The 26915-nt window shown below is 43.1% G+C and overlaps 1 protein-coding gene across 1 annotated transcript in view; it reads left to right on the forward strand.

Moving 5' to 3' along the window:
* The window catches only part of LOC310800658 (uncharacterized protein), a gene marked incomplete at both ends in the record, with an annotated part of 118526 nt that extends 95376 nt beyond the window's left edge, over positions 1–23150 (forward strand). Inside the window, 2 exons of the mRNA XM_083663278.1 lie at positions 22258–22438; positions 23081–23150. Of these exons, the coding sequence (XP_083519404.1) occupies positions 22258–22438; positions 23081–23150 (251 nt within the window). The remainder of the gene's footprint in view (positions 1–22257; positions 22439–23080) is intronic.
* Positions 23151–26915: the final 3765 nt, after the last annotated feature.

Raw genomic sequence — 26915 nt, forward strand, 5'->3', positions numbered from 1 at the left:
TCCTGTTGACACGCCCCCTCAGACAGACTCAGCTTCCTGTTGACACGCCCCCTCAGACAGGCTCAGCTTCCTGTTGACACGCCCCCTCAGACAGACTCAGCTTCCTGTTGACACGCCCCCTCAGACAGACTCAGCTTCCTGTTGACACGCCCCCTCAGACAGACTCAGCTTCCTGTTGACACGCCCCCCTCAGACAGGTTCAGCTTCCTGTTGACACGCCCCCCTCAGACAGACTCAGCTTCCTGTTGACACGCCCCCCTCAGACAGGCTCAGCTTCTTGTTGACACGCCCCCCTCAGACAGGCTCAGCTTCCTGTTGACACGCCCCCCTCAGACAGGCTCAGCTCAGCTTCCTGTTGACACGCCCCCTCAGACAGGCTCAGCTTCCTGTTGACACGCCCCCTCAGACAGGCTCAGCTTCCTGTTGACACGCCCCCTCAGACAGGCTCAGCTTCCTGTTGACACGCCCCCTCAGACAGACTCAGCTTCCTGTTGACACGCCCCCTCAGACAGACTCAGCTTCCTGTTGACACGCCCCCCTCAGACAGGCTCAGCTTTCTGTTGACACGCCCCCTCAGACAGGCTCAGCTCAGCTTCCTGTTGACAAGCCCCCTCAGACAGACTCAGCTTCCTGTTGACACGCCCCCTCAGACAGGCTCAGCTTCCTGTTGACACGCCCCCTCAGACAGACTCAGCTTCCTGTTGACACGTCCCCTCAGACAGGCTCAGCTTCCTGTTGACACGCCCCCTCAGACAGGCTCAGCTCAGCTTCCTGTTGACACGCCCCCCTCAGACAGGCTCAGCTTCCTGTTGACACGCCCCCTCAGACAGGCTCAGCTTCCTGTTGACACGCCCCCCTCAGACAGGCTCAGCTTCCTGTTGACACGCCCCCTCAGACAGGCTCAGCTTCCTGTTGACACGCCCCCCTCACCTTGGGCGCCCTGCCAGCACAGCGCTTAACAATCTGCTGCTGTTGGCAGCGGGCGGCACTTTCAACATCGCCTCCCAGAATATTACAGGAGGATTTCATAGCATGCTTTAATATTTTAAAGCAGCTTCACTGCACTTTCTCTTGCAATATTAACGAGACAATTTCCTGCTTGTTTTTGCCATGGAACTGAACTAAAAAGAAACAGAGCCGATTGTGCTGCTCTCAAAACACACTCATCGTCGGCCGCTATTTATCAAAAAGCAATGATGTTTCCTCCCGAGCAGAAAGCACGAGCGTATGCCTTCCAATTTACTCCAACTAGCGTGTTTATCATGCAAATGGCAGATAACACTATAGATTGCACCCAGCGCACACGCACATTAGCTCTCATAATGCAAGCGCTCACACGAGCCGTGTTCCATTGTACCATGCTTTAATCTGCTTTAAGTGTGGGTGCAGCAGCGTGCATGAGGGTCATGTGATGTGTACTAATGGCATGAGGGTCATGTGATGTGTACTAATGGCATGAGGGTCATGTGATGTGTGCAGTGGTAAGCGCTGTCGCCTCACAGCTCGAAGGTCCTGGGTTTCGATTCCCACGCTGTGAGCGCTGAAGGAATGCGTGCCCATCCGCATGTCCTCGAGTGGGTCGTCAAAAGGGCCTTTCTGTGTGGAGTTTGCATGTTCTCCCCGTGCCTCCCGGGGGTTTCCTTCATATAGGAACCCCCTTCACCAAAACATGCAATATCCTGGTTGCTAATGTGGTTCCTCCTCTGGTCGTTAAGGGCGCCTGTTCAGAGGGAGGGGAACTGGTTGGAATAGCGTGAACCTCCCACGTGCTATGTCCTACCAGTGAAGCTTCCCCTGTCAGGTGAAAAGAAGCGGCTGGCTAACGTTGATATTGTACATGTCCCTGGTTCTCTGACAAAATCATGTCCATGGAGGAGGGTGTCCCGGCCCTTTACTGAGGTGATAAAGTCCTGATGGGGGCTTTCGGGTGTCATTGCAGAGGCGGATGGCAGTTGGGTAGAAGCTGTCCCTGTGATGAGAGGTTCTGGTACTGCCAGACATCAGTCTTCTGCCATGGGGGCGGGCCCTAAAGAGTTTATTTATGACCTGGGTGGGAGGGGTCGGCAATTGTCTCTTCCGAGACCGCTTTAGCATCTTGGCAGTGCGTAGGTCCGACCTAAAGGGATGGCAGGCTGCATCCGACCACCTTTTCAACACGGCGGATGATGTTGCTGCATTGTGGAGATGTCCTTGAGGGCAGCAGCAGCATACTAATGTTGCTCTGGAAAGGGCATCCTCTCCTTCAGGGACTTCAAGTGATGACTCCATTTTAGAAACATTGAGATGATAACTTGCTTTTCGCTCATTATGCTGCTCATTTGTTTGTTGCGAGTCCGATGTGCTCTTTGAAATGTGCTCAGTGGGCGTTAACGAGCTGAGTGGGCGTTAACGAGCTGAGTGGGCGTTAACGAGCTGAGTGGGCGTTAACGAGCTGAGTGGGCGTTAACGAGCTAGAGGCCTTAATGGGGCCCGGCATGACAAGCCTTCCTTTTATCCGTTTGTAACTTTGTTCAGAAAGGAGCTGTACCATTTGCTCTTATCATTACTAGCAGCAGTATCGTCATCATTTTCATGATCACACTGGAAACGGCCGAGGTACAAGTTGGCAGCCTTTTTTTATTACATATTTCAGCTTGTAAAAAATGAGCAACACATTTTTGTAGAGCCACTATCTTTAGAAGCTGCAGCTTGATTTTCTAAATCAATACAGCACTACTTTTATCACTGCAATTTCTGGTATACAGTAGCTTCCAACGTGTACATTACAGGATAGGAAGGTACAGTATAATACAAAACATCATCAGTGGTAAGCGCTGTCGCCTCACAGCTAGAAGGTCCTGGGTTCGATTCCCACCTGGGACGCTGTGAGCGCTGAAGGAGTGCGTGCCCGTCCGCATGTCCTCGAGTGCCCGCCGCCCGGGTGGGGTCGTCAAAAGGGCCTTTCTGTGTGGAGTTTGCATGTTCTCCCCGTGCTCCCTGGGAGTTTCCTTCTTATAGGAACCCCTCATCAAAACATGCAATATCCTGGTCGCTGATGTGGTGCCTCCTCTGGTCGTTCGGGGCGCCTGTTCGGAGGGAGAGGAACTCGTTGGAATAGCGTGATCCTCCCACGTGCTATGTCCTACCGGTGAAGCTTCCCCTGTCAGGTGAAAAGAAGCGGCTGGCTAACTGCCCATGTCTCGGAGGAAGCATGGAGCCAGTTTCGGCTCTCCCCAGATCGGCAGAGGGTGGAGCAGCAACCTCGATAAATAAACTAATATAAAATGTAAATAAATTAATATAAAAACAGTAGAAGAAACAAACAAACAAAGAAACAAAGAAAGAGCCTCTGCAATCTAGACAATTGTAGACAATAAACTCACATGATATCGGACATTACTAATTTAATCGGGCACGTTTTTTGTTATATTGATACAAACAAACATCAACAGACATCAACAAACATGTTTTTGTTCGTATACAAATGATGTACAAACTAGGGATGTCAACGGTTAACCGTTAATCGATTAACCGTCGCTAACGTCGTGGTTCGGTTATTGCTGTCGGTCTATCAGTTAATATTATTATTATTATTTTTTTAAGGTCATACAAGACCTTAAATTGATATAAGAATTGATATAAGATCATACATAAGGACCAAAGCTACTAGTTAGGTGGTTTTGCAGTAGGCCTAATGTGAAAAAATCAAAAGAAATAACAGACTGTTGTTGTTGTAATGTTTACATAAACAGGAAATAAAGCTCTCAAAAATATATTTCCTTGTCATCCATATAAGAGCCAGAATGATTTTGGAATGATTACCTGATCAAAATGTGGCAATAAACTTATAAATTTCAGCAAAGCCAACAAAAAATAAAGGCATAATTCTAACACAAAAAGCATTAACATTTCAGCATCTAAATAGACACGCCTTGTTTGGGCATGAGCTCATTGAGTAAATAGACAAAAAAAAAAAAATGTAATATAAAAAAATTATGAATTAACCGATAGGTTAATCGATTATTAGCGTTGGTTAATCGAAAGTGAAATTAACCGAAAATTGACATCCCTAGTACAAACAATATACATTATACAAACAGTATACAGACATATAAACAGGGCGACAGTCTGTCCCCTGGGAATGGGAAGGTTCCCGGTTTGAGGCTGGCTGGGTTAGTGCCTTGCATTACATTACGTTACGTCAGTAACGTAAAGTGCCTTGCATGGCCTTCAGTGTATGAATGCGAGTGTATATCTAGAGATTTCTTTCTAGCATTTCAGCATTGCTTTGTTTTTAGGCCTATATGTCTCCCTGTGTTCAGCGTAGCAGGGTCCGTGCCTATATTATTTTCTCTGCAATTGTCCGACAGAATTAACAGCCAGTGGTATTATTAGTATAGTTATCATCACAACAGATTTTTTTCCAAGCTGTTTTCTGCTGAGATGTGGTGAGGCGTACAGACTCAGAGCTGGACAGAAATGCAAGAAAAGAAAAGATAACAAAAGCAAGCTACCGAAGAGATTTAAATCAAATCAAATCCAAAGCTGACACATTTTCTTTTTTAATCAGATGTCAGCTTCCTGCCTCCATGTAAAGCAGAAAAAAAATCTATATTTCAGTATTGGTGGTATGTCTTATGTGGCCCGCGAGAGCTCGCAAATAATATAATTTGCACAATGCAATTCTATGGCCGCCCGCGGCTAAAAATAGCTTTGGTGAAATAACATTTTGGTACCTATCATTTGGACATTCAGAAGTTTCGTACGTGAACGGTTATTCCATCATGTTCTGCACCATTGATTCATCAAGGAGACCTGTCATTCTTCGTCTGAGCTAAACGGCGGTGGTTGTTGGGGAGACTGGGGGGCAATGGTAAAAAATAATAATAATAATTTACAGTTCCCCTCATTCACAGATAACTTCAAATACAGCAGTCGTCAAGCATCAACATCCAACTTTGTCCACGCCATGTCTGAGTAACCTGAACCAGAACCTTTTTCTTTTACCAACCAATATACATTTTGAATTTAAAATGTTGCTTGTACAGGCTACACAAACTGAAAATATTATGTTGGCTTTATTACTTTATACTACTTTGTATCCCCCCCGCCCTATAAATTGTAAGCTATAATAGTTGTACTAGTTGTCTGTTTACCATTATTTTCCATATAATTCTGCTTTCAGAGCTAGTTATTAATTATTAAGTTTTCTACAACAGCATGAGTGAATACTGGATTCTGATTGGCTAGCAACAGTGGTAAATAGGCCAACAATCTACAGTTCGGCTCCCTGATGAATGAAGAACACCTGTGCTGACTCCGCCCACTGTTAGCCTGTCAGTCTACAAATCTCTAACAAGGAAATGTCAGATTTCGTAGTAACGTTTGATTTACTGGGTGGATTGAGTTTTGAGCAGTGGTTAGATGAAGATGAAGGTGAAGTGAACAAAGAACGACATGGTGAAATTGGGGAGAGAGAACTGGCTGAGCTTGAGTTGTCACGGAGTGAACCTGGGACTGTCAAACAAACAAATTGGGCAATGCGATGTTTCCAGACCTGGTGTGCTCAAAAGAATCTTGCACCTTTACAGGCAATGTATCAATGACTGTGAATCTAGTTAAGGAATAGGTTAGTTGTTTTTTGGCTCAAAGGCAACTAAATGTTTAGTGCAATCATTGATCTTGTGTATGGAACTATATTCTGTGGCGGAAGGATAAATGTATTCTGAAACCAGTAATGATTGTAAATAAATGAATTGAATGTTACAATTGTGTATTTTTCATATTATGTGGTAGCTATTGTAGAAAATAAATTTACCACTCGAGGAAGGGGGTTGTGGCCACATTTACCACTGGTACAGGGTTTATGGCACTCGGCTTCGCCTCGTGCCACAACCCTGTACTAGTGGTAAATGTGGCCACAACCCCCTTCCTCTCGTGGTAAATGTCTTACGTTTACTAAAACCAATAATAATCCAATCAGAGGCAATTATTATAACAGACGCACATTTGGAAACAAATCCACCTGATCACACTATAGACTTTGAGTGAGAAAGTGACTGAAGGGCTCTGCAGCCACAACAAGCTGACAGCTGCTCTCTGCTGCACGTGTCCACTTCAACGAACAGATTCTTCTATGATGGAGATACAGCCGGCTGCTGATGAAACTAGAAAGCATTTATTCAGCCCAGTCAGCATTTTCCCTTTGAAAATACAGAAAGAAAATACTATGTCACCGGTGAAAAGACGTTCAAAACGGGTTCAAAAGTGGAAATGTTTTCACTGCCTATAGACGTTGATTTAACGTTCATATTTAGACCATATCAGCAGAGTATTACAGCGGTGAAATAGGGTCTAAATGTGAACGTTCAACTTTCAAAGACGGGAGAAATAAAGGGAGAGAGAGATGCAGACGTTGCAGTTATGAGGTTTAACCACCAGAACGCGCTATATTTTGCATTCAATATTTAAAGGTCCCATTCCGTGCAAAAGCTGTTTTTACTTGTAAATGCATATATACTGCTGTCAGCCCTCCCTGTAATGAGTGGTCACAAGCTCAGAACTGCCACAGTTGGATTTGTCCCTATCCAGCTTCCCCCTGCAGTCTCCTCCAAGCCACACCCCCAAACGCTTAGTTTGCCCAGAGGGGAATTGGGACGTCACGAGCTTCCTCACGCATACTGCGCGGGTCTCTCTCACACAAGCTACCTGCACCATTTAGTCTATAGCCACAAAATTAACACTTCTAGCTGGAGCGACGCCAACTGTACGTGATCCAGCAACTGCAGAGGTGTAAGTCTAGGCATTTTGAGATGTCCTCTTTAGCGTAGTAACCGTTAAGTTAACGATAACTCGCAACCTAGCGTGCTGGTCCACAGACGCTAATCTGATTGGCCGCTGGGAGCCTGGGGCGGGCTCTCCCTCTGCGGCCAATGGGAACTGTTAGTTCTGAATATATTATAGAAACAGACCGTTCTTGGGAAGCGACGAGATGAGGAAGTGAGAACTCCGTCACAACAAACGGGGTTGCTATATTTTCGACAAATTAATCCAGAATCATGTTTTATGGACCAGAGACACACGTTTTTAAGAGGTTACAGCTGCACGAATTGGGACCTTTAAGCAATAGATCTGGACAGGCCGTGGCATATGCTCATTATACCACACCACAGGGTCGTGCTTCACGCCTTAGGTGTGGTATAATGAGCATTGAGCATATATAATACGCTTACCAAGTATGGCAATATGAAAATTATTATTATTATTATTATTATTATTATTTAAATGTTTACTTAAATCACTGTTTATAAAATTAGAAGAGCGAAAGTGAGGTGAACTGTTTGGATCAATTCATAGATCCAATGAGGCTGATTAAAGTTCAGGGCAGTTGAGTGGCTCTAACTGTGCTATATTGACTGTGCTATATGCTCAATATACCACAGCTCGACAGCTGTGAGCCAATCAGATTGCTTGATTTGAGAGAGCCGTTTTATAATGTAGTATATAACCTTTATTAGAACACGGCTCTCTTGAATACTCGATTCTGATTGGTCAATCAACAAGATTCAGCGGTCATTATTTCTCGACAACCGACCACTGCTCTGCTGCTGGTTATACTGATTAATCCAGCTGTGTCAACACTCACGACAATGATTAGGCACACCTGGATTAATCAGTTGATAAGAGCCTTTTGTCAGCAGACAGAGATGCAGAACTAATTAGGCCAACCAGTTGCAGCTGTGGTGTCTTGTGTGCCAATTATGAATGAAACCGCTTTGTCGTTGAAAACGCTATTAAAAAAATCTATTTGAATAATTATTTTTGTCCGATTATTGAATGATTTAGTTGTAGGCCGTGTTCTAAGCGGGATAATGTATATTGAGGCGGTGATTACTGGGAAATAATGACCTTCAGGTGAATCATTAAGCCCTCCGCTGCGCGTCGGGCTCAATCATTCACCTGTCGGTCATTATTTCCCCAGTAATCACCGGCTCACTATACATTATCCCTTACGTATATAGCCTACTGCACACCACTTATCTATGTCAGTGTCGGTTGTACAGCAGTTGAAGCTTACCCGTATGACATTTTAAATCAAACATTAAATGCATACGTCTTTGTGTAGACCACATTTTGCCTACAGTACAAGTGCAAATGATTTGGAGAAATACATTCACACGAATCAATGTCGTCTCTCCGGCAAGCTACGACTGAACAAATATTGAAAATGATTCACCCACGTTGTGTTTAGTGACAAGTCGATTGAATCTGGTTGAAAAGACTATTGTAACATTGTAAGAGGGGGAGAAGAGGATGTTCAGAGCGAATATCACCCAGTTTTCAACTAGAAATCAACGTTGGCTGTGTTTGCTTCAGCAACACTCTACTACAGTATGTCATACATACTGTACTGAAACGCAGCCCCGATGTTATTTCTGTGTCTTTTTCATTCTGCCTCAGTGAACACACTTGGGCCATGGTGTAGTTTCATCAGACATGCTAAACTATGGAGATATGGAAATATAGCCAACCTGGCAGCATCAAATAAAACACACACACACACACACACACACACACACACACACACACACACACACACACACACACACACAGTCCAAAGCTCTCTGTGAAGCCATTATTTATTTAGAAAGTGTGATATTTATTTCCTGTGGCGAGTGAGCAGGCCATGTTTGTGTGGCAGATCACCTGCCTGCCGATCACAGTCAGTCCACACCGCTCTGCCTCTACTCACAGTCAGTCCACACCACTCTGCCTCTACTCACAGTCAGTCCACACCGCTCTGCCTCTACTCACAGTCAGTCCACACCGCTCTGCCTCTACTCACAGTCAGTCCACACCGCTCTGCCTCTACTCACAGTCAGTCCACACCACTCTGCCTCTACTCACAGTCAGTCCACACCACTCTGCCTCTACTCACAGTCAGTCCACACCGCTCTGCCTCTACTCACAGTCAGTCCACACCGCTCTGCCTCTACTCACAGTCAGTCCACACCGCTCTGCCTCTACTCACAGTCAGTCCACACCACTCTGCCTCTACTCACAGTCAGTCCACACCGCTCTGCCTCTACTCACAGTCAGTCCACACCGCTCTGCCTCTACTCACAGTCAGTCCACACTGCTCTGCTTCCACTCACAGTCAGTCCACACCGCTCAGCCTCTACTCACAGTCAGTCCACACCGCTCTGCCTCTACTCACAGTCAGTCCACACCGCTCTGCCTCTACTCACAGTCAGTCCACACACCGCTCTGCCTCTACTCACAGTCAGTCCACACACCGCTCTGCCTCTACTCACAGTCAGTCCACACCGCTCTGCCTCTACTCACAGTCAGTCCACACCGCTCTGCCTCTACTCACAGTCAGTCCACACCGCTCGTGCAACGTTTAATGTGATCTTTTTGCAGTAAAATTGCAGGAACTGCCTGGCAAAAATATTTGAGGGGGGGAATGCACCCACCCCCCAACTACTAATTAATTTAATAGCAACTTTCTCCCCCCAAAAAATTCTATGCAATTTGGGAAGTTTTATGTTTTGCCGTTTTTGCAGAAAAATCATAGGCATTTTAAAATTGCAAGCCCCCGCATATATTGCAGAGATTGATTGAATTTTCATCAATTTCAATCAATCAAGCGATCGCAAAATCACAATCACAGTATATTCAATTCACTGCATTTACAGCAAACTTTATTCAAGACTCTTAAAATAGGTCCATAAAAAACAAAAAAGAAAGAGAATGTTTGAAATTGATGAATTGACTTGATTACAAGAGGAATGAATCACTGCAGCGTGTGTGTGTGTGCGTGCGTGCGTGCATGTGTGTGTGTGTGTGTGTGTGTGTGTGTGTTTTCATGCACAGGACTGTGTCTGCATGATGCGTTTGATATGTGTATCTTATGAGTGCATGTGTGTGTGTTCATGCATACACTGTGTATGTTTGTATCTATGTATTATGCATGTGTGTGTGTGTGTTCATTCATGCATATATACACTGTATATTTGTATCTACTTGGCATCTCGTGCGCTACACACGCTCGATTCCTGATGTCACTGATGACATCATCAGTGACGTCACAATGCACAATTGCTCAAGTGACATCACTGATGACATCATCAGTGGGACAAAAATTGAAACGGAGAGAACAGTGAGAGACCAGAGATTGCCCACATGCTTCCTTTTCTTCACGTTATGCAGCCCCGCCTACTTGACCCATTGTGTCGTGACTTCCTGTTCAAAACACCGGTTGTTTTACCTGCTTAAACTAGTCTGACTCACCTGGTCAAACCTAGTTTGACTCACATTATGAGTCAGACTAGGTTTATGAGTCACAGGAAGTGTAAATACAATTGGAACCTCCGATTGTATTTACACTTCCTGTTAGTCTCTCAAGCCAGACGGTCTCTTCTGAATAAGGTCAATAGGATTTTCACTCTATAGCTTTAAAACTGTTCCTGTAGAGGCATCGCTATAAAATCAAATCAAAATAGATTAACGGGAGAAATGAACAATGGAGAGCACAGCAGGAGAAAGGATTATAAATATGGAGACTCCCGTGAAAATCGGGTGTTGGCAGTTATGAGTTTCCTCATACCCTAAATTCTCATAATTATACAGCATGTAACATTAGCACGACAGCCCACCGAGATGTACTCGCACACGCGCAGGCGCGCACACACACGCACACACACACACACACACGCACACACACACACACGCACACACACGCACACACACACACACACACACACACACACACGCGCGCGCACGCACGCACGCACGCACACACACACACACACACACACACACACACACACACCTGAAGCTGAGGAAAGTGCAGATTAGCGAGCTAAGTCATGTTAGCGCTGGACTAATATCACCTGGGGACGGCCGGTGATTTGTAATAATTGCGGAGATCATTGGGGATTTTACTCGCTCTTCTTTTTTACGATCGCTTTGGCCCAATTTTGGCAACAGTCTTTTTTCACTGTGCTCAACTTCTTAATGCAAAGAGCCAAACTGTCTCACTGCCAACAGTGTTACGACTCAAACGGCTGCTCAGACACAAAGGTCACAGCTCTACATCAGAGCACGCGTCTCAGAATACAGCCTAAATTACAATGACTGTACTGACATGGCACAATCACATGGGATTACTGTAAACTAGACATTCCCGTGCAAATTACCTGCTGTTTTATTGCTGAAGATAACAGTCCTCTGACTATACTAACTCTCAGTGTCTTTAGCTGTCATTTGTATTTGCACATGACTATTATCACCTGGGGAATTTTGGCCGATACCGATAACCGATATTCTGTCTGCCGAATATCCAACCTAAAACTATCTTCACCACCGCGGTGCAAAAATGCCTCTCTTCATATTCAGCGTCCGCGTTGGTTTTCCAGCATAATGTGCAGTTGCGCCCTTGTCCGCGCGGTCACAACCACATTTATTGGCGAGCCGTTCGTCCGAACAGAGCCTTCGTGTGCACCCTCTGATGATGAAATTTACGCCACGCAGAGACCCTAGCGGACCCTCAAGGACTCGCGGAAATGGAGAGTATTATATCCAAGGCTTTAGTTACACCGACTAAGACTGCGAACTACTGCTGCTACTGCACTATAACAAAGAAAAAGGATGTGTCTTTCAATAGAACATTGTTTCTTGGTATTTGCAATAAGCAAACATCACTCCTTAAAAATGTTGTTTCTTTATTTAGTTTGCTGCAGGCTTCGATGCTATTCCCTCTGGACTGCTGTTTTGCATGATTTGCAACAGGGCTATAAACCGGTCGGCTTTATCTTTAGGATCTTGAACGTTTCTTCCACAGAGATGAGCTATAAAAAGAGACGAGCTACTGTTCATGTAGCGGTTTGAACCAAACTTCATCTGCAGGAAATGTCAATTTTAATCGTAAATGAGTGGAAAGAAATCACAGTTGTTTCCAGTACAAAGCAACTGTTTCGTGGTTTTGTATGAAGTGACATTGATAGCAATGTGCGGCTAGCACATTTTAAAGACACTTGACAAGAAAGGAGTGAAAATGAGTAGGGATGCACGATATTTATGGGACCGATAAATTATCGGCCGATATGGCCATTTTGTGTTATTATTCATTATTCCGATAATGGCCTTTTTTCCGATAAATTAACAGCCGATAATCAGGCTTTGTTTTTGCCCACTGGTCCTTCATAGTTCATAGTTGAAAATGTTTACTTGAACTTATCAATCAAGGAACACGTTTACAGGATATTCAGTATTCAAATGTGTGCGTTCACATGCACAGTAAATTGTTGTCCTTCCCTCCAAGGGGAATTGGATTTCTGTGTTGATTGAGCAGTGCGCAGGCTTTGCTGCATGTTGTGACTGAAAATGAATGCAAAGTACCTCTGCTGTGATTTCAGGCCCTATGACGGCACACAGACACAGCAGACAGGACAGGAGGCGTCAGACAGACAGACAGACACACAGACACACAGCAAAAGTCAACCACTTTTCAAGGACAGACATGTTGAGCTAGCCTGGCAGGCTAGCTCAACGCAGCAAGGTACAAATGACTTCTGTTTTCCACCTCAGCGCATGATTACACCTTTGTCTCATACCGCCCCGGCTCCCCGCATACGGCATGTCGTTTAACATGTATTAGCTGGAGTTGACTATCCAGAATTAAAAGGATAAGTTCACCCAAAAATGAAAATTCAGTCATTTAGCCAATTCACCATCCCTATGCCGTCGCAGGTGCAAAACATTCGTAGAGTTTCACAGCAAAACACCATTGAATTCTTCTCCTATTGAAGTGAATGGTGACCAACTTTCAAATGTATAAAAAAAGAAAGAACCTGGTGTAATCCAAGTCTCCACAAGCCCCGAGATGCTAAATTGACTTGAAAAGATGTAATTTAGCCTACACCCTGTTTTTGAGCTGAAATCTAGCAGGCTATATTAGCTGCTGCATCACTTCTTGGAGCACATGGCTACAATGAAGATTTCAGCTAAAAACAGGGTGTAAATGATGTATTTTCAAGTCAATTTAGCATCTCAGGGCTTGTGGAGACTTGGATTAAGCCAGGTGAGCAGTGTGGAAGCATTTCATTTTTTTCCTCTCCTTTTCTTTTTACATTTCAAAGTTGCACCCCTTCCACTTCAATTGTTTAGGACAATTCTGTGTTTTGCTGTGTGGATGGGTGAGTAGATAATGACAGAACTTTTAACGTCATTTTGACGAGTCATAATTATATTGTGACTAGTTAAAATGTTCATTCAGGATATCAATTTAAAATGTATATAGCACCAAATCAGAACAAGAGTTATCTCAAGGTGCAAATAGAGCTGGTAAGACCAGGCTCTTTATTTTAGACCCAACAATTGAAACAATTCTCATAACGGACAAGCCCGTCTCGTAACGGACAAGCCCGTCTCGTAACGGACAAGCCCGTCTTTTATTGTCACACGAACACCACAACACATGCATGCGGCCACAACACACTCATGCTGACGGTGGCCGGTGAAAAGCGTCCTCTGCATTTAACCCATCCAGGCATGTCCTTTCCTCCGAGGGGCAGGCCAGGAGCAGTGGCCGCTTTCTCGTACAGCGCCCGGGGACCAACTTCGGATGTTGTCGTCACTGGTCGGATGACGATGACGATCTGATCTTCTGCATGTTTTTAGTGGGGGGGGGGGGGGAAACCTTCAGACAGGAAAGAAGTTTGACAGAATCCGACCAATCACGACACGTGGGTCCACGAAAAATGCGGCATATTGGATTCTGATTGGACTAATGAGCGGAAGACCCGCCTTTCTACTTCCCATTCCGGTTGGTGCATGATTCTCCCCTACGAAGTACAGACGGTATGGCGGAAGCATTTGAAAATTGCGGAAGCCAACTCGTCTGTTCTAAGAGACTATTTAACGAGGAACAAGCCTAGAGCAGACCTGGCTCTTGGTGGGCGTTCATCTACCATGAAGGGTTGGGTTGAGAAAGAGAGAAACAGAGAGAGAGAGAAACAGAGAGAGAGAAACAGAGACAGAAACAGAGAGACAGAAAGAGAGAGAGACTAGTCTGGAGCCGTTTCGACCGCTTCAAAACCTAGGGGCGTAAACCAATGCACAATGGCAGGGACCGGAACACGTTTACCAGGTACACGTGCGCCAAAAAAACCTTCCCTGTTGCTTCCTGTTCGTGGCGACTAGTTATCCTACACAACTCGAATTGGCGTTTCAACGAGGGAACAATTTAACTGTGGCAGGATGTGCCACATGCTCCGGTTTACATGTTCCGGTTCCGGTGTCTACGCCAGAACCATGCCGAGAGGTACAATTCACGTGTAATGGGAACCAGGCTCTTCTCCTCGGGAAGAACCTGGTGACGCGAGGTTAGAGAGAGACAGAAACAGAGACAGAAACAGAGACAGAACCAGAGAGACAGAAACAGAGAGAGAGAGAAACAAAGAATCAGCGAAACAGAGAGAAACAGAGAGACAGAAACAGAGAGACAGAAACAGAAAGAGACAGAGGCAGAGAGACCGGGTTGCAAAGTAGTGGCAGAAATATGAAACCGTTCACAACTGTAATAAGTAAGAATATAATTAGTAGCCTAATTTAATTGTAGAAATCCTTGATTGTTGCAGATGTCCGCAATTCACATTGCAGATAGAGTATCTGCAACTGAACTAGGGATGTTCATTTTGAAAAATTTCCAAAATCGATAATCGGTGAGAATTAACGATCAATTATCGATTATCGATTTTATTAATACTTAGAAAATTTTCAATATTTTCAATTTTTTTTTTTTTTTTTTTTTTTTTTTTAACAAAATAAATGCCTATGGCAGAAAATACGAAAGACAACGTGTTCTCCTCAATGAACTCTTTATTTCAATGTGTCTCCTCTCCAACACTGCTGTCCCCGGCGCATGCCGGTGTGAATTTCTCATGTTTAAAACAGTTTTGTTGGCACAAAGGCCCGTGCCCAGCCAGAAAACTAGAGACTATATGAAGCTCCACCTCACGTTAGTCGGCTGTGCAATGGAGTGGGGCGAGGAGGAACGAATTCCACCCAAACCTAGTCCAAAATTTTTTTTTTTTTTTTTTTTTTTAATAATTAAAAAATCGATCCAAATGCCACAGGATCGATTCCAATCCTTAACGATCGATTATCGATTTTCGATAATTGATGAACATCCCTAAACTGAACTAGTGTAATCAGAAACCCTATACATCCAAATGGCAAGAGTGACATCGCTTGTCCTAGGAAGAATGAGGTGGATATCTGAAATATACTTTTTGACGATAGGAAGAATTGAATTGATATCTACAAGACATATTTAGTCGAGCTATTAAATGTGAAAACGGCTTCCCGTACCCAGAATGTAATGATCACACAACGCTGTTAGATGAAAAGTTGAAAGCTTTCGTGTGTTGGCAAGCTGCATTTGAAGCAATTAACTTTAATTGGCAATTTTAAAGTTGACTCCATTTTAGTCCGTGTTTAATCTGTTCAGAGATGATTTAATGTTTGGTGCTTTTCCAGACGGTCCTGGTATCGTCCGGACGGTCCTGGTATCATTCCGGCTTGTCCCTGTCTGACTCTGCCTGGATCAGACAGGCATGAATAATTCAGCTGCAGCTGCCCCGATGGTACACTTGTTCTGAGTCTTCACCTGGAAGCAATTACGCACAGCTCTCCTTTAAAGTCTCCCTTCTCCTCCACACTGTTTCATTTTTGATAAAATTCTCAGTGCAGTCCTGTCTCTACTGTTTAGGAATACACGTCCTGTCTCTACTGTTTAGGAATACACGTCCTGTCTCTACTGTTTAGGAATACATGTCCTGTCTCTACTGTTTAGGAATACACCTCCTGACTCTGCTGTTTAGGAATACACGATACAAAAATATTACATTAGTTACTCAAATGAGATCTCATAGAATAGCCTAAATGTGTGTGATTTTGTTAAAGAGAAAGTTCAGACATACAGTAGTTTTGGGGAATTTTACTGTTTTTCCCACTTTACTGAACCAATGACAAGTCAGCCAGAATGTAAAAGTAGATCCTAAAATGAGTTTACTGATAGATGGTCAAGCTATACGGCTATGCTGCTTTACATGCGATCGGGCTGAAACTTTCAGGAAGTGTAAAGAGCACCTGTGCGGGTGACCTGACGGAGCCAGATTTTTTAATTAGGTAATTGCCCTAATTACCTAATGATGTGATGGGATGTCATCCTTCCTGGCTGAGGCTATAAATTCAGTGATAATGTCATCAGTGATGATGTCAACAGTGATGTCATCCGTGATGATGTCATAGAGCAGGCGAGGCCGCGTAGCGGCCGAGCTGCGTGTCCGACGCGCAGTGGACAAGCTGCAGGGCGGGCGAGGCTGCGACCCCGCACAGCAGGCTATAGGCTCGCCGCGGGCGAGCTTAGGAATCGAGCGTGCGCAAGATTGCTAGTAATAATAATAACAATAATAATAAATTTGGTTTAAAAAAGCGCCTTTTTCAAACTCAAGGACATTGTACAAAAACAATGTATAAAAATACAATAAAAAGCAGTATGACATTTTTTTTTATAAAAAGGGACTAAAAACAGTTAGGATAGTGCTACCCTGAACCCAGGCCATGCTGAGGAAAAGCGAGTCTGAAGAGATGCGTTTTTTAGTCTGTTCTTGAAGATGTTGATGGAGCCAGAGGGAGTTCCAGAGCTCGGGAGCAGCAGCAGAGAATGCTCTGTTTTGGTGCGGGAGATGGAGAGAAGTCCAGTGTCAGAGGAACAGAGTGTAGAGCTGGAGTAGGTCAGAGTAGGTCAGGTGTGAGAGGGCCAGACCGTGCAGGGCTTCATAGGTGAGGAGGAGGACCTTGAAAGTTATAGTGTTTTTCCCCCATGTTGCTCGGCTCAAAAAGGAATAAATGCCTTCAGACAGACTTGTAGTCTGAAGTATGTCAAAGAGCAATTTTGGCTCAATTGCTGAGTGTCAAATAGCTGAGGATCTTGGCGTGAACTCCCTCATTCTCTCCGATCCTTTGTGATGCCAGCTTGCCAGAGGTGACTGTCATGGATTTACAAGGCGAGCACCTATAAAGTTCAGCCAGGCTGCAGTGTCTCTGTTTCAGCTCCATCTCTCCATGACAAGTCATTATGCTAATCGGCGGAGAGGAGTGCAGACCTCACCGACACGCGCTGCATTAAGAGCCGAGACAAACCGCCGTCGAGCAGTGTCTGGCAAAAGATAAATATTGCTTTTAAAAGCTATGGAGAAGATCGGTTACGCATTTTAACTTTGGTAATATCAGCATTTTGTATAAATGGGGGGGGGGGGGGACTGTAGCGACAACAGCCTAATTGAATCAGCAGCGCTTGCTGAGAAACGGCTGGGTGGGGATCGTCTTGCAGGAATCAGTCCGTTCACTTTAATTTACATTTGGGCCGATGGAGCTGAACACTCGACTCGACCGGAGCAGCACCTCAGAGCCGCCTGGGGGAGTGCCACTGCCTTAGTGGAATTGCCGTCACACAGGCTGGAGAATTAGAAACAGAAAAGCCATACAGTACTATATTATACAATACTATACTATACTCTACGATACTATACTATACTATACTCTACCATACTATATTATAATATACTATACTATACTATACTATACTATACTATACCATACTATATTATAATATACTATACTATACTATACCATACTATACTATACTCTACTATACTCTACTATACTACACAGTACTATACTATATATACTGTACTATACTCTACTAGACTATACTATACTATACTATGCCATACTATACTGTACTATACTATACTATGATCTAGTATACTATACTCTACTATACTATACTTTACTATGCTCTACTATACTATGCTATACTACACTATACCATACCATACTATACTATATATACTATACTATACTCTACAATACTCCACTATACTATGCTATACTATATATACTATACTCGGCCATACTATACTATATTATACTCTACTATACTCTACTATACTATACTGTGCTCTACTCTACTATACTATATTATAGTATACTATACTATGCTGTACAATACTATACTATACTATACTCTACTATACCATACTATACTATACGGTCCTATACTATACTATACTATACTGTACTGTACTATACTATATATACTATACTATACTGTACTATACTATACTATACTATACTATACATACTATAATCTACTCTACTCTACTATAGTATACTATACTATACTATACTATATACCATACTGTACATTCCTTGATCCAATTAAGCAAAAGCTGTTGTTCAGATGGTACAAGCCTCTCCATTCAGAGCTGCGTACAGAGATGGGAAGAAGTATAAAGAAGTATACGCAATATGCATTCTTTACTTGAGTAAAAGTAGTTACTTAAAAAAATAAAAATAAAAAAGACTGGCAAAAGTAGAAGTATACTGATTCTACTTGTTTACTCAAGTAAAAGTTTTTAAAAAAGCACAGGTTTCGAAATGTAATAAAGTTTAAAAGTAAAAATGTTGTTTGACTTTTTCCAAAAAGGTATTTCTGCCTGCCGTTTCTGTGCAAATCTAACTGAAACTCATGTCATAAATATAATTTGAACACTATTAAACGTACAAGATGCCCTCCAAACACGTTTTAAGATGTATAAAGACTATATTTTAATTAATAATTTGTGGTTTTTCCACAAAAAAGCTGCAAATAATGCGTGAAGGGTGGGAGGGGAGCACGAGACGAGAGAGACAAACAACATCACATCGTCTTTGTCTGTCGTGCATTAAAACTAAAGTAACAAAACAACAAGCGTGTTTTGAAGATGTACGGAGTAGAAAGTACAGATATGTGTGATAAAATGTAGGGAGTAAAAGTAAAAAGTTGTCCGAAAAATAAATACTCTGTAAAGTACTTACTATACACAGTAAGTACAGTAACAAAGTATTTGTACTTAGTTACTTCCCATCTGTCGCGGCGTGCGTGTGTGTGTGCGTCTCATCTGTGTGTCAGAGCAGAGTTGAATATCAGCAGCATGGCGTCAGGTTGTTAGGGGGAAATGAAGTTTGATCTCACGGCGAGAGATAGTCTTGTCTGTTTACAGAATGTGACACGCTGAGAAACGCCATGACAGTCAAACTGATTACTGAGCTGAGTTAATAGCTGCCTGGATCCCTTTTTATACCAACAAATAAGATCTAGAGGATATAATGACCTGCAAATACTGAACGCTTGAAGGAAAAGCTCACCCTAAAAAGAAAATGCTGTCCTCCTCTCCTCCCCCTCATGCCAGTGTAAACACAGGTGAAGTTAGCTCCTCCCCCTCGTGCCAGTGTAAACACAGGTGAAGTTAGCTCCTCCCCCTCGTGCCAGTGTAAACACAGGTGAAGTTAGCTCCTCCCCCTCGTGCCAGTGTAAACACAGGTGAAGTTAGCTCCTCCCCCTCATGCTAGTGTAAACACAGGTGACGTTTGTCCATATCACACACAGGAAGGTTGCCAGGACAACTCCATAGCAGCCTTACATAACTATACTAATATGATATACATGTTGATATACATGTGATATGTATCGAAACTGACACCTGTGATTATTGTGATATTGATTTCAACCGTTTCGCCCAGCCCCAGTATACCCTGTTTGTTTTGCTCTCTCTCTTCTTCCCCTCCCTCTCCCCAGTTCTCTCCCTTCTCCCAGCATTCTCTCTACCTCCATTCTCTCCCTCTCTCATCCTTTGTCTCTCTCTCTCTCTCTCTCTCTCTCTCTCTCTCTCTCTCTCTCTCATTTAACACATTCACTGCCAGCAGTTTTTTTTTTTACTGTAGGTAGCTTCTGCCAAGTTTTTTTTTTGAGGATTCTGGCTCATCTTTCAAGAGCCGAGGATTATTTTCTGCTAAGATTTTGTGAACACAAAATATCTCAAAAGAACTAATAGAATGTGTGCTTTCTCTGTCTAAAAGAGTTAGTTTGTAGAGTTAGTAGTTATGTAGACATTAGCAGTTGAATACAGCATGGTTTCAGCGTCTGAAAATTTAAGCTGAGATAAATGGCTTTTTGTGAAATTCGATAGAACAGTCACTTTAACCATTTATTTTTGGCGTAAGACGTCAGACATCTAAACAATAGTTTTGAACAGTAATTTCCTCCATAGCAGCAGGAAACCCCCCTCTCCTTCAAACTCCTCCCTCCGTGTGTGTTCTCCTCCCTCCGTGGCTGCAGCGGTACAAGCGAGGCTCTGCCGGTCTGTGCTGCCTGGCTGCTGGCGGCTGCTCTTTGGGCGAGTCTGCATGGGGCTCGTTCGTTTCGGTTGTGAGCTCAGCTGGAATGAAGCTGCGTGCGATTGTGGGCTTTCTGCCGGTGTTTCAAAGCGTGTTGCACCCATAATATATTATGCAAATTTGCAATCCCCCACCGCCAGCTCTCAGCGCGAAAGCGAAAGCGTTTTCGCCAATCCATTTTACAGTATGAGAATGGTTTCCTCGCGCGTTCCCCTGCAGTTTTGGCTCGGCTTTTTCTAGTCTGGAGAGCACTGTCGCCACTTAGTGGGTCGGTGGAATGGGTTGTACACGTTCGGTGGCTCCCATATTTTTATAGGAGACGTGGGGGGCGTTGATCCACGTCCCACCGTCAAATTTTTTTGACGAGATATCTCGTCCACGGCAGTCAAGCGTTGGTTTCTGCTTGACGAGATATCTCGTCCACGGCAGTGAACGTGTTAAGATTGTTCAATCTTGTTTATTGATAGTGCTTAGCTAGACATCTCTGTAAAGCCCTCTGAGACATGCTTGTGATTGTGAATTATGGCTATACAAATAAACTTGACTTGACTTCTGCAAAACAACTGAAGTCAGTGGAGACCTTTTTTTTTTCAATTCCAACAACATATGAACAAAACAAACGAACAAGCTCAGACACAGGAAAGGGGGAAAAAAGGAAAGAAAAAATACTTACCAAGAAAAAGTTATTGCTTATACAGCAAAAAAAAAGACAAAATGAAGTAAACAAAAAATCGAAAAACAAGGAGAAAAAAAAAAAAAAAAAAAAACATTCCCTCAGACTATGTTCATCTAAGTCCAACCCTCACCTCGACTCAAAGTTTCCTACCCACGTTCATAAATTACATTCTGCTTTTTATTTCTATTAATATCCTTTTCAAGAATCAACTGAAATTTCAGAAAAGTTTTAAAATGTTCAATATCTAATTAATGTATTTTCGTAGCTTTACATATATATGCTTTCCCCATCATAGTTATAATATTATTCAGGTCTTTTCCTTCTTCATCATCCCTTAAATCCCCAAACATTATGGTTAGAGGACAGCTATAAAAATGTGTGCTGTAAACGGAAATCCATTCTTCAATTTTAATCCAAAATAATGCAACTTCCGGACAATACCAAAATAAATGTAAATCACTCTCCTCTTCCTCCTCACAAAATCTACACAAATCACACTGTTGGATGCTCCATTTTCTAAGCATGTTTTAGTAGACAAATACCTATAGATTAGTTTTAATTGTAAAAGACGTTCTTCATAGTTTCAAAAAGACCTATATTTACACCATATAGTGATAATCTGAACTACAGCTGACTGATTTGCAAGAAATAATGGTGTGTTGGTCTGTGATTGTTTGGCTGTTTTTGGTTTGGAACTCTAAAGAAGTGCTCCTCGTTGACTTCATGTTTTGGAGAAAAAACTACAGTATGGAGTTGTGCTGGCAACCTCCCTGTGTGTTATATGGACAAACTTCACCTGTGTTACTTTCAACTGGCCTGGGGGGAGGAGCTAACTTCACCTGTGTTTCAACTGACATGAGGGGGAGGAGCTAACTTCACCTGTGTTTACACTGGTCTGGGGGGAGGAGATGATGACAGAATTTTCATTTTGAGCTGAACTACTACTGTATTCCTTTAACATCAGCTCTTCTCTCCAAAAACGGATATTTATATTGACGTAAATAAAATGGATTTATGAATGGATATTTATATATTTTTTCTTCTTCCATTTAACAAATCTCTCATGTGACCTTGCCCCTCACCTCCAGTCTCTTATGTGTTGTTTTTGGCTTGTGATTGAAAATTCCAATGCATTTTTATGTCAATTGAAAATAAAATTGAAGCTGAATGTGACGTGATCATTTTGTCGATGGCGGCCTGCACGTTGCTTCGAGCAGCAGAAGCGAGCGAGGCGTTTTGTCTGTGATGGATTGTCTGATGCCCCCCCCCCCCCCACTAACGCTGCTGTGTTTGTATCGACCCCCCCTACCCAGGTCTCCTGACAGGCAGCGGTCAGAACACGCGCTCCCCAGAGAGAAGGCACAGCGCGCCATCCAGCCGCTTCCCACCCTCCATCGCCCGGAGCCTCCGTCTGATCATCAGCCATCCGCCCATCCTTTGCCCGTCGGGGGCCGGGGGCGAGCTGGCACCATGTCGACGCGTTCAGACGACGCTGTAACAGGAGCGCTGTAACAGGAGCGCTGTAACAGGAACAGGGACTGAGCACGGAGCGCTGTAACAGGAGCGCTGTAACAGGAGCAGGGACTGAACACGGAGCGCTGTAACAGGAGCAGGGACTGAACACGGAGCGCTGTAACAGGAGCAGGGACTGAACACGGAGCGCTGTAACAGGAGCGCTGTAACACGAGCGCTGTAACAGGAGCAGGGACTGAACACGGAACGCTGTAACAGGAGCGCTGTAACAGGAGCGCTGTAACAGGAGCAGGGACTGAACACGGAGCGCTGTAACAGGAGCAGGGACTGAACACGGAGCGCTGTAACAGGAGCAGGGACTGAACACGGAGCGCTGTAACAGGAACAGGGACTGAACACGGAGCGCTGTAACAGGAGCGCTGTAACACGAGCGCTGTAACAGGAGCAGGGACTGAACACGGAACGCTGTAACAGGAGCGCTGTAACAGGAGCAGGGACTGAACCCGGAGCGCTTGGATATCGATTCCGCTGGACTTACAGTGTGATTTTAAAAGTGGGTCACAGGCTAACTGTTGGACCGCCGCCTGCGCTCGACTCCAGAGACACGAGACGTTGCTGGTGGAGTTTTGTCGTTTGGCGCACGACTCTGTCTTGTTTTTACAGACCAAAGATGAACAACGCCAACGACGCCAGGGAGCACGAGGCGAAAAGGCAGGAACGAAGACTTGTGTAACCTGCTGGAGTTGAAAAACCCCTTATTACCAACTGAGTGGAGACAGTGACACACCCATGTAACGAAATGAACACATTGTGATATAAGTGACAAAGTAATATTGTATACAACTTAATGACAAAAATATGTATAGTAACAAGAGAGTAAGTCAGGGGATATTGTATAACTTGTTGACATTTCTCTTGGGACAGCCTAATTGTACTTGTGTATTCACTGCTCTATTTTGAACATGCATTAAATCAGAATTGACATTTTCAAACGCTACATTTTGGACAATATGCAGTCAGCATGGCTGCTTATAGTGAAACAAGCAAACCATTTCACACTAGAAAGAAAGCGTATAGGGGGAGAAAATAAGCAAATCTGTCATGTCTGTTTGGGGGAAAGAAGCATTAAATGTATTTTCAAAAGGCTAAAGTTATATATTTAACAGTTTTATATGTTGTATCTTTGTAGAAAACCTTATTTAACACTGAAAATGTGCTCACATTGCCCATCATAAACTGTGGATACACGGGAGCTCTGTCGTCCAGCTGCTGGTCTGTCTTGTTCATTTGAACTCCTACAGTAGGCAAAGCCATTTTAACATGTATTAGCCAAGTTTGAATGTCCGGAATTAACTTGACAGATATCAACAACGTCATTTTGACTACCGTAGTTGTAATTACATTGTGGGCAGTCACTCAGAATTTTCATCTAAGATCAGGTCATTATCACTAGTCAAAAAGCATTTCAGATGAACACAATTTCATTCTTCCTTTGCACAACTGTCATTTCACATTATCCACAACGTCATTCTTCCAAGGGCAGATGGCGTCACTTTTTCCATTCATGTGTATGGGCTTTCTCATTGCAGATACCATACAATTCAGTTACAGGTATCTGCAATTACAGCTGCAACGACGATTCCATCCATAGACAATTAATCAGCAACTATTTTGATAATTGATTCATCGGTTTGAGTCATTTTTCAAGAAAAATGTAAAGACTCTCTGATTGCAGCTTCTAAAATGTGAATATTTTCTGCTTTCTTATGACAGCAAATTGAAAATCTTTGGGTTGTGGACAAAACAAGACATATCAGAACGTCATCTTGAGCTTTTGGAAACTAAGCAGCTGAACTGACTCAACATTTCTCACCGTTTTATGACATTTTATAAACCAAACAACTAATCGATTAAGCGGAAAAAATAGGCGACAGATCAGAGTCAGAGTCAGTTTATTTACCATTTGCAGTCGAAACTACATTGGAATTGGGGTGCAAGAACTTAAAACATAGACACAAATATGACAAGTCATGACAACATAAAATAGCATATAAATAGACAGACAGTAAAAAGGTTTAAAAAGTAAATAAGATAAAATAAGAGAATAAAACAATAAAAGGAGACAGGTACATCTGTGGATAAAGGCCCGAGTCATCCAGCTCACTTATTAAAGTGCAGGAACAAACAAAGTGCACAGTCAGACATAAAGTGCACAGTAGTAAAGTGCCTAAGCAAGGATTAATTGCATGAGAAGACCAGTATAAGACATCTTATACAAAAGAAAATAACAGAAAAAATAGAGGTCTAGGTGTGTCTAGGTGGTCTAGACAACAGAGATCTACCGTTTAGATTTGTGATCGTTCAAACTACGCACAGCACTCGGGTAAAAGCTTCTCGCAAAGCGAGTGGTGGAGCATTTAATGGAGCGGTAGCGTCTACCCAAAGGGAGTAACTCAAAAAGACTGGCGGCCGGGTGACCTGCAGGGTCCCTGATAATGCTGGAGGCCCGGGACAGAAGTCTGGAGCTATAGAGCTCTTCTAGAGCCGGCAGGTTGGCACCAGTTATCTTGCGGGCAAGGCGCACTACCCTATTTAAGGATTTTCGCTCCTTAACAGTAAGGTTACCAAACCATACAGTGAAGGAACTAGTGAGAATGCTCTCAATAATACAGCGATAAAAGTTAACAAGGATCTGGCTGTTGTGGGTGAACTCCTTAAGTCTTCTTAAGAAGAAAAGACGTTGCTGAGACTTTTTAACAATCGCTTTGGTATTTGAGTACCAGCTAAGATCATCCGAGATAGTGACACCTAGAAATTTGATACTTTTTACCATCTCAACCTCTGTACCATTGATTATTATAGGATGGTGAGGTGCCTTTTTACGGTGGAAGTCAATGACAAGCTCTTTTGTCTTGGAGGCATTGAGAATTAGGTTGTTGGCCTCGCTCCACCTGACAAGATGAATCAATAATGAGCCCTATCTGCAATTAAATTATGACTCTTCTCCAGTTTGAGATATCTACAATGTCATTTTCTGACTATAGTTCAAACTTAATTTCTAAAAACGACAATGTAGACTTTAATTGAGGGGAAATGAAAGATGTCTTGAACTGGATTTATGACTAGTAACAATTGAATTAAATTGTAGACATCAAAAACTGGAATTAGAACTAGTCATAATTCAGTTGCAGACATTCACAAATATTATGTCCAACTGAATTGTAGATATCTGTAATGAGATGTAAAGTTCTGACCATCAAAACACCAACACATGAGGTCCATGGTGTGGACAGTGTGTTTTCCTAAAGTTCTGACCATCAAAACACCAAATACATGAGGTCCATGGTATGGACAGAGTGTTTTCCTAAAGTTCTGACCACCAAAACACCAAACACATGAGGTCTGTCTGTAGCCCATAGTCGCCTCGCTCCTCGTCTCAGTGTCGTGCCAAAAAGTGATTGCCGTTCGCGGGTTAAAACACTCGCCAAGTTTATATAGGCTACATCAACAGCTGCTTTTATTTGGATCAAACAGTCATAACATGCAAATACACATAACATAACATTATGTCTGTGGTAATAAGAGAGGTGTCTTTTTGAAACGTTAACGTCTCTTGTAACCGAATAATCACAACTGTGGCCAAAGAAATGTTTGCAGTTTATAGCGTAATCAGGCATGACATTTACATGCTTAGGCTACAGTACTGTATAACAAGCCAGGGGCAGGGCTATTCAACTAGGCTATTATTGTCTGAAGGCCTGGGCTATTATTATCAGCCTATGTACACTTGACACAACGCACCACCACACACACAACGCACACACAACACAACACAACGCACCACCACACACACAACGCACACACAACACAACACAACGCACCACCACACACACAACGCACACACAACACAACACAACGCACCACCACATCTTCAAAATTGTATTTTACTACATTGCATTTTTTTGTTGGTAATTCTATTTCCACAAACAGAAATAAAATCAATCAAAACCCACAGCTGAAAAATGGAAGCAGAAGGCATTTTCCATTTTGCTGAATTCTTTATCATCCTTTAGCGACCTTGGGTTTTATGAAAGGCGCTATATAAATGAAAGTTATTATTATTATTATTTGTAAATTGGTAATCACTTGTGAGCAGACAATCACTTTTTTGGCATGACACGGGTGAAGATCCGCAACCCCCCCTTCCCCCCGCCCCTTTCCCCACTGGAGGCTGGACCGACAGCATGGTGCTTTGTGTGGCAGCCATGTGTCATCTGGAGACATTTTCCTTTGCAAAATACATGCATAGTTTGACATCTTTCCTACATTTCCATCCGAATGTTAATGGCTTTTTTATGTATTTATTTATCTATTTATTATTAAGATGGTTTTTCAGTAACATGTAGAGGTGGGCTTTCCACTGCTGTGGATACTGATCAAAACTGTGCAATTTGCAAGAAACATTCATTATTAAACTCACATGATATAGAAATTCATA

Source organism: Poromitra crassiceps (assembly GCF_964638095.1).
Source record: "Poromitra crassiceps genome assembly, chromosome: 30".
NCBI classification, from domain to species: Eukaryota; Metazoa; Chordata; class Actinopteri; order Beryciformes; family Melamphaidae; genus Poromitra; species Poromitra crassiceps.